Source organism: Quercus lobata, chromosome 2, assembly GCF_001633185.2.
Source record: "Quercus lobata isolate SW786 chromosome 2, ValleyOak3.0 Primary Assembly, whole genome shotgun sequence".
Taxonomy (NCBI): Eukaryota; Viridiplantae; Streptophyta; class Magnoliopsida; order Fagales; family Fagaceae; genus Quercus; species Quercus lobata.
In genome coordinates, this window is record NC_044905.1 from 21,771,211 (window position 1) to 21,780,695 (window position 9,485).

Genomic DNA, 9,485 nt, shown 5'->3' on the forward strand with positions numbered 1-9,485 from the left:
GCATTTATTACCCCTAAATGTAAAACTAAAGTTTAAGTCAATAAAAAATGGAAAATGCTAACGAGCATCCTAAGGGCACTCATTAAGAATCCAGTTAAAGAAAGTTTTATAGAAAAAGAAAAAAAAAAACAATTAATATTTTGACAGCTTTTATCATTTCTCATAAAAGTGATGTTAAAACTTTCTTAAAATAGATTCTTAACTAAGGGCACTCGTTAACATGACCCATAAAATATTTATCCAATCACCGCATATACTTAGTGTAATGACCACTCTATAAGTATAAATGTTTATAGAATATAGAAGACAAAAGTTAGGATTTAAGTCTCCAGATGAAAATTTTACACACATATACAATTAGATTAAGTTAGAGTAAAATTCTTATCTTGTATAAAAAAATTTACCTAAGATCAATCAGACAGTGCCTCCTATACAAGACTTGCCACTCACTCACTCACTCTCCAACAGTTGCAAACTACGAGGAGCTCTCTCTCTCTCTCTCATAAACAAACTTTCACACGCACCAGATTAAAAGAATCTCATGAAGGTGGCCTTAAAGATGTTAACTAGAAATTTCGAACTTGAGATCTCATAAATATCACATGCAGATCTCATAAATATCATGCAGGAACCACTAAGCCAAGATTCTTATAAACAGGCTTCTAACATTGGATGAGCTATACCACTACTTATCCATCTATCCAGAAACACTTGTTATTTGCATGCTTTTTATAAGTCAAAGAGAGCAGTGGTAGCAAAGAGCAAGCACAGGACAGCACACCTTAAGTTGTCAATTTTTCTTTCCTGGAGATATTTACTTAAAAGGTTCACAAGTTCTGATAAATAGGGGCAAATTATGAAGTGGGAATTGCATGGAGCACCATGAAAACCATTAGTCACACAAAAGGATTCCATTTAAAGCTACATATTACAAATACATAAAGACAAGATTTTTATTTATCATCACCCAATAGGATGGAATGCATACAACACAAAGGACAGATAACAATGTTCATTACATCATAAGGAGGTTGCTCACAGTTCGAAAAAAAATAAATGAAGCCTGAAATACTAGGACTTGGTAAAAAAACAACCCTCCCTTAGGAGGAGGATTGTGATGGCAGACTTTGTATTACCTGCTGCCATGGCCAAAGCCCCAGAGATACAAGGCACCAAAAATTCAAACTGCTAAGAGCAACCAGCACTACTGTAACTGACTCAGGTACATTAACCTGCCCTTTGAGGAAAACAGAGACCCAACCATCACGTGGAGAATACAGGTTCAAAAACGTGGCCGACTTGGTAAAAGAGACAACGTACAGACTCGGAACTGGGTAAAATGTAGAAGGAGAAGAGCTTAGCACATGCAGGAAGCCATAACCAGTACAAGGCTGAGCTAAAAAAAACTACCAGGTGCAGATACCCAGCAATATAAAAACCATGACTAGTGGAAAGAAACCCTACACTCAAAACCCGGTAACTATGTTCTCAGGGAAATGCAGCCATTACGCCCCATTGTTTGGAGCAAAAAAACTGGTAACACAGATTTCTATTTTTAGGAAACCTGCAAAAAAGAGTTAATGGCTGCATTCCCTGGAAAAGGGAACTGGGTTACTGAATGATTGAAGACCCATAGCTGATGGACCCAAAAAAAAAAATACACAAACTGCTACTCACAAAACCTGACCGGAATTCTTAGACCTGATTGGTTTGAAAACATTCCCTGCTTAGGAAAGGATGTCACACTTCCATAGCTGCTCCACAAGCAGGTCAACTGTGCTGATGCTAATTGCATTGCAGTGTTGGAGATTCAACCCACCAAGGGTCTGACCCAATTTTCCCAAGGCAAGCAAGCTTTTGTCTGTTATCGAAGAGCACCTTGATACTGAAAGGATCTGGAGATTGAGCTGGTTTGCATTGGCCAGGGCAGCAATCCCACAATCTGTGATCATGCACTTCGAAAGATCAAGATCACTGAGCAATGGGCAGTTTTCTGCAATAGCAACCAAGCTTGCATCACTTATCTTCTGACAACCATCAAGATTTAGCATTTCTAGAGTCCAACCATGCATCTCAACCAAGGATGAAACCACTTTATCTGTCAGATTTACACAACCACTAAGATTAACCTTCACTAGACCAGCCTCACAGCTCTCAAGCATTGGGAGAAACCCAGCATCTGTTACTCCCTGAAGCCCGCTCAAGTCTAAGTGCTGCAGTTGAGGACACAACTTCCCCAACACTGCCAAGCTTGCATTACCAAATCCAGAGCAGTTATGAATGGACAATGATCGCAGGGATTTGCAAGGAGCCTGCAGAGGCAGTCCCATATTTAGGTCCTTGATCCCCAGGCAGTTCACCATAGCAAGAGCCTTCAACTTTGCACCACAGTTTAAAAGTATGCCAAAAAACCCAAATTGGGTGATCCTGTGGCACTCTTCCAATTGCAGGCTCTCAAGTGAAGCTGCAGCTTTGGCAAAAGAGACCAACCCATTGTCAGATAAAAAGGCACATTTACGGAGACAGAACTGTTTCAAGTTTGGGCAACCTCTCCCTACAGCTTCAAGCCCGGTATCTGTTACTCCTCGGCATGATGTAATTGACAACGACTTCAATTTCTGCAATCCATGACCATTGCCCATGACCCAGAAGCCCCTCTCACTAACGTTTGGAAGGCCAACAAGCACAAGATCAGTAATTGCCTTGCCATAGTGTCCAATAACTGCCAAAGGGACATCAGTAATATTCAATGCTTGGAGCTTCACCTTAGTCATGACATAAGAAGTGGAAGATAACAAGTTCACTATTCCTTGATCACCAAGAAGAGGGCAGTCTTTAATTGAAATGGACTTAAGATTGGGGCAGCAACGCCCAATAGCTTGAAGACCTTCATTCCCAATTTTTGAACAGGACTCTATTGTTAAATCAGTCAGATTAGGGCAGTGTTTCGCAACTGCAATCAAAGCCCTATCAGAAATTTCGGGACACTGGCTAAGGTCAAGCTTTTCAAGCAGGTTACAACCCTTAGCAATCTCACACAGACCTTCATCTCCTATGGAAGGAACATTCCACAAAGAAAGAACCTTCAGAGAAGGGCAGCCACGAGAAATCGCCCTAAGGCCAACATCTGTCACCCTGAGAGCAGAATTGCTTCCCCGGATTGATAGCTTGCCCAACCCACCATGACTAGCAGCACCAACAGCAATGGCAGCAAGTCTAACATCTGTTGCCTTCTTCCCTTCCAAGCTCCTAGAAAGGAATCCATCACTTTCAATTTCTTGATCTTCAGCCTTATTCTCGTTAACCTTTTCCTCGGGCTTAAGATTTTCAATGTTTGAGTTGCTGCTGAATTCACCCCTGCGGATATTGCTCAAAAGCGTAAGCCAGCGCTTGGAAACACAAGCACAGGCACTCCTTTCCTGGCCAGCAGGCAACCGCCTGAAGATCTCAAAGAGGCATTCATCTGGAAGAACTTCAATAGAGACCTCCTTCTTCCTCTCAAACTTCTCTGTGAAAACAATGGGAGCACTGATGCGAGACCTCTTGCGAGGAGGGAAGTAGACATCCACATGATGACCAAGGGACAAAAAGAGGCTAGATTCCTTGGGATTTGGGTATATTGACCCCCCAGGGCAAAAATCATCATCTCCTGAAAACCCAAAAACAATAGTAGCTTAGACAAATATTCCAATGAACTACAAAAAAATTTTTACATTCAATAATTTCTTTAATACACCCGCAAATATATATCAATATGTATGTTCAAGTTAATATACATACATACATACATACACACACACACATATATATACAACACATGGTAATAATTTCTATGTTCGAGTTTCAGTTGTGTGTATAAATTAAATATTTATAACTGGGAAAGTTATAATAGGTAGTATTACAATCTAACAAACAAAATTTCTGGAAAGAAAACTAGTTTCCTACCTAACTATAGAACTCCTAGAAATCTGCCTAACTATAGTACTCCTAGGAACCTGCCTAACCAAACTATTCCACTTTCTGGGAATTAAAAAAAAAAAAAGCATACATCATACAACTCAATCTAGTTTTATTACTCTCTTTTCTTATATTCCAACTAAACAGGATTTCTATACCAGCAAAGCACCATAGATAAAATTAGTATCAAGATCATATCTAAGATCTCTAACCAGATCCAACACCAATACGTGGTTATCTCACTTCTAAGCCATTAAATAATCTGCATCCACTTACACAAAATAAAGAATTACATAACAAAGGACCAGCAACAGAAAAATAACCCATCTGATCATTTCTAAGAATACCTGGTCTAAAATTACCCCAAAACAAAAATAAACCCATCTGGGCATCAATCGCAAGCTTACAACACAACAGGTACTATATATAAATTTCACAACATAACTTAACCCATGACCCCAAAATTCCCCAAAAGTCATGAAACCCTTCTCAAAGATCAAGCATACACATCTGATCTACAACTATATCAGCTAAACAACATGAAAATCAGAAGATTGAAACAAAACCCACATACATATTCAGCTTAAAAACATGAACTTTGAAAGAAACCCATGATAAATATATATATATATATATATATATATTTTAAAAAAAAAAAAGGAAACTTACCACTGAAACCGAAGAGCTTAGACATGGGTACAGCTTAAAAAACCCCGGGAGGTCGAACCCACACCGCTTTTCACCAAAGAACCCTCCAAAGAGAGCAAAAAAGAGAACCACAAAGATGGCTAAAAACACTGATATAGCTACGTACAAAGCTGCGAAGCAGAAGTTCATGAGATAGAGAGAAATCAGAGGAAGAAGAACATGGAAACCCTATAAGATAGGGAAAAAAAAAGGGAGAAGGTTAAAGAGAAAAAAAGAGAAATGAAATTGAAGGGTGAGAATGGTTCTATTGATTGCTTTTATTATTGTGAGACTGAAACAGAATGGGAGTTTGGGTACATGACAATACACGCAAGGGTCACCCAAATGCAATGTATTTGTGCATAGAAGTGGGGGTTTCTTTGTTATATTCTCCCACCAAATTAAAACCAGAATCCATATTCCGGTTTCTGGTTTTCTTTTTTGTGGTTTTCGGTTTTGCTTTTTGGGTTAAGTTGGGGTTGTTTGGGTGCTGAGATGATATTAAGTCAGGATCGTGGAGAACGTTTTGTTTGTTTCTTTGTCTTTTAATTCTATCTTTGTAACCAAGGTGATGGGTGAAGACTAGTAATTTCCTTTTATTTTACTCCTTCATTTATTTATTTTTAAATATGAGTGGAAGGAATAAAATTAGATCATTATGGGAGACTCCGTGTTACAGTGCCAACTTTTATATATCGTTTGGTAAGGATGAAAAATATTGAAAAAATAGAAAAAAGGAAATGTTAACAAGTATCGTATGGTGTTTGTTAATGTTGGACTAATGTGGGTTTCACTTAATAAAAAAATTTAGATAAATAAAAGAAAAAGACATAAAAGTAACCCACAGTTTATTTTAATTTTTTTTTTCTCTTTATGAAGCTAGCTCCACAGCTTATAAGACTGTTCAAACCCAATTAAGTGCTTAACAAATCGAAATATTTGATTGGGCTTGGGCTCGATCCAAGATTCGATCGATCTACTCAATGCGGAAGTCGACGACGATTCACCTCCCTTGAAATCTAGCGAGATTAGGTCAAGTGACTGGTTGTTGCAAGAAAACCATATTTCAACTGATTCGACCAATGTCCACTGTTAGACGTTGCCATTTTCCATTGTTCTCCACAAGATTTTGGTTAGAACTTAGAACTTGACTAGATCTGATGAGATCTTGACAAATCTTGTAAGAACTGTTTTCCTCATAGTTTTACCTACTCCGACCAACATCCTATTACCACACATTAAGACTCAAGCCGTATTCCCCACCCTAAGTGATGGTCGAGTTCGAGTTGAGCACAAACCCAACTCAGATCGACCCGTATACATCCCTAGTAAAACGGATGGAAAAGTAAAAAGATATAAATTAAATTACTATTTTATCCTTATTGGTTATTTGAAGTGATGTCATACCATTCAATATTTTTTATTGGCTATGAGTTTAGACAAATCTACTGTTAGATTACATTTATTTCTTATTCATTCCATTCTTGCAAAATTCCAAGATAATCAAGGATATTAATAACTATATCATTTTATTGAATTTTTGAATAGTAAATACCATTTAATTGGCATGGAATTTTGCATACATGTTAAGAACATAGAGAACATGTGATCCAATAGTGGGATTTTCGAAGTTTTAATTAAAAAGTTATTTAAATGGTGTAAAATTAGTCTATTACTAATGTGTCTTGATCCCTATCCATCATTAGAGTTCAAAGTTTGCATTTCCACCCCCCTCCGACGACCTCTCAACATAAATTTTGTCATTCTTAATTTCACAAATTTCAACATTTTAAGTCTTCAATTCCATCATCATACTTATTCTTTTGAAATCTTTGTCATTGTTTTTGTGTTGCTGCTCACAAACTGATCCTCCACCTTTACCATCTTCTTCTTTTGGTTAGTGTCAAAATACTTAAGCAACTTGGAATTAAAGTTATTGTTGTTGCTATTGATACCATTCTTACTTATGCTATTATAAAGTGTTCTCTAAAATTAGAAACCTCTTCAAATGATGCTGCTATGTAAAGGCATGCATGCAATGCCTCCATCACCCACAAAAATTGCTTCACTTCCTCTTCTTAGAGGGAACCTCAAAAACCCTAATCATTCTCCTATCTTTAGGGACTCATATTGCAAGAGTAATTATTAGTACTCCCGCCTTTCACATAATAGTGGATCTCACTAATTAAATTCTTGTTGGGACCTACTATTCATATGAGAGGGGAAAGCACTGAATAGTTACACATATTGCAATTCTCTTTAATGTATATTCCTCACTCCAAATCGAAAACCCTAATTTCCATTAATTTTCAACAAATAAATTCAAACTATAAGTCAACACTAGAAAAGTGAATTGAAAATATAATTGGAAGAGAGCAAAATCAAGATAACTTTACCAAGAAAATTTAGGAGATGACTGCATAGATTGGAAATAAAATTTTTGGTAGTTGCGAATCGAACAACAACATAGAGCAAGAAAGTCGAGAAAATTGAATTTTAAAATTTTATCTCTCTTCTAAAAATCATTCACTTTCTTTATCTCTCTATCAGTAGTATATATGAATGACAATTAAGATTAGGATGGGGATGAGTAGTTTTCATTGTTGTTTATGGACAACGCGAGTTTGGTTCGGAAAAAATATTGTTTATGTTTGTTTTGTTTAGCAAACAAGGCAAGCTCAAATCCAAGTTTAGGCTTGACTATTAAATGAGCTAAGTTTGAATATTATAATGTGTTTGTGAATAAGATCGTGAACATCATGGCTTGATTTAACTATATATAATATTATATTCTTATATGTACATTTGGTTAAAAATATATTTATATAAACTTGAGACTGAATTGTATAAGTTTTTAGATATTTTCATATGATATAAAATTATCATTTATAGTTTATTGATACTCTACACAGTCCATTCGTTGTAAAAATTCATTAATTAGTGGAGTGGTAAAACTTCGAGTCATCATTTTACTATATATAAGAAAATAATAAGTTAATTAAGTAGCTCGTAAACAAGCTCGAGCTTTTTTGACAAAAAAATAAACAAATTTTGAACATATAATCTTATTTAGTAATAAGCTTAAGCTAGACTCATATTTGAAATAAAATTAAATAAACAAATTTGAATTTTTAACGCTCAACTCGACTTGGCTTGTTTACAACCCTAGTTTTCAATCCTTACACAGTGTCTTTTTTTTCTCTCTCTCTCACTTAGTCATTTGGGCATGATCTGGCATGCATACTAGGACATTTGAGCAAAAAAGGGGTGACATGTCTTTTGACTAGACATTGTCTTATGACTTGTCATCTACGACTAGACATACATTATGTGTTTATTTGTGTAATCTATGAGTCATTTTTGAAAAAGACTCAAACATGGGGGACTAAAATAAAAAACATCAAACTTAATGGACCCAAAATGAAAATAATTTCAAACTTAAAAGGGATGAAAGATAAATAGTTATGAAAATACACTAGTTGCATTATAAGTAAATGACAAAACTATATATTAAAAAACAAACTTAAATGATGCCTTTTCATAGTTTGATCCAGAGTTAATTTTCTCTGTAACGGAGGTGACGGGGCAGTGGCAGATGCATGTACGGGAACAATGAGCAAGAATAAAAAAAGGAGAAAATTCATGCACGGGCACAGTCTACGAAGTTTCCTTTTAAGTTTCAATAAAGGTCAAGTCTTTATAATCCACCTAATTAAATGCATGTGAGCGTTTTGTGGGGCCACATTATTACATTTTTGATTTTGCAGCAAGATGTGCATGTACCCCTGCTCCTGGATACTTTCTTCTATTCGTAGTATTCGTACCACCTTCCGGTCCTTCCACGCGGACTCTAATTATCACATAGAAGTCATAACTCATGACATAAATGTTAAATAAATGTTAAAAGGGCAAAGCTAACTAATCCTTTTATGGAAATGGTTAACTAATGTCTTTTTGTGAGAATAGTTTGAGTAAGTTATTTTTGAGTGTTTTTGATATATGTGTGGGTTAAAATAAGGGTCATCAAATAGTCTATGATCCATGGGTCGGTCTAATAGTTCGCTAGCCCACCAGGCTAATGGGTAGCTCAGTCCGGTAATATTGAAGTCCGTGGGCAGTCCAATAGTCCAATGGGACAGGCTATGGGTTGGTTTCTTTACCCATGGACGCCCGGTGGGCCAGCCCGTTAGCCTAGCCCAGTAGCCCGACCCGTTAGCCTGACTCATTACCCAAAATTTATAACAAAATAATTTAGGGGTTGGGTGGGTGAGGGATTGAACTTTAGACATTATAAAAACTTTAAGACCACACACCTAACCACTAAATACTTGGAATGATTGTGATACAATATGCATAATAAATATATATTTTGGTATTAGTATAGTAGTTTTGATTTTTAAAACAAAATTACTAAGATGACTGTTACCCTACCTCTGTGCCTTTGGAAAGAAAGTCATTCTTTCCTTTGTGATAAATTCTAATTATTTCCTTACAAGTTACAATTATAGAAGAAATTCCTTAAAAAAAAAAAAAAAAAAAGCTTACCGTTGGTTGGAAGAAATTCTTTCCTTAATGAGTTGATATTTGATTTTTCATATATTTCCTTTAAGAATTGATATTTTATTCTTCAAATATTTCCTTTAGGAGTTGATATTTAATTCAATGTACCAATTTATTCTTATCAATAAAGTTAATTAATCTCATTTTAGTACCTTTTTAATAGGTATGTCTTAGTATTTTTTTTTTATAGAATCTTTTTAGTAGATTTAATTGTTTAATTTGATAGTTTGTAATAATATATAATTATAATTTTTTTGGTTAAATTTTTATAACCCCATTGA

General features: G+C 35.7%; 1 protein-coding gene across 1 annotated transcript; it reads right to left on the bottom strand.

The window, feature by feature from the left end:
* Positions 1 to 928: 928 nt before the first annotated feature.
* Positions 929 to 4,997, bottom strand: LOC115974953 (EIN3-binding F-box protein 1-like). The gene is made up of 2 exons (XM_031095539.1): positions 4,627 to 4,997; positions 929 to 3,649 (listed from the first exon to the last, which is right to left on the bottom strand). The coding sequence occupies exons 1-2, from the start codon at positions 4,649 to 4,651 to the stop codon at positions 1,728 to 1,730; spliced, it is 1,947 nt and encodes a 648-aa protein (XP_030951399.1). The 5' UTR covers positions 4,652 to 4,997; the 3' UTR covers positions 929 to 1,727.
* Positions 4,998 to 9,485: the final 4,488 nt, after the last annotated feature.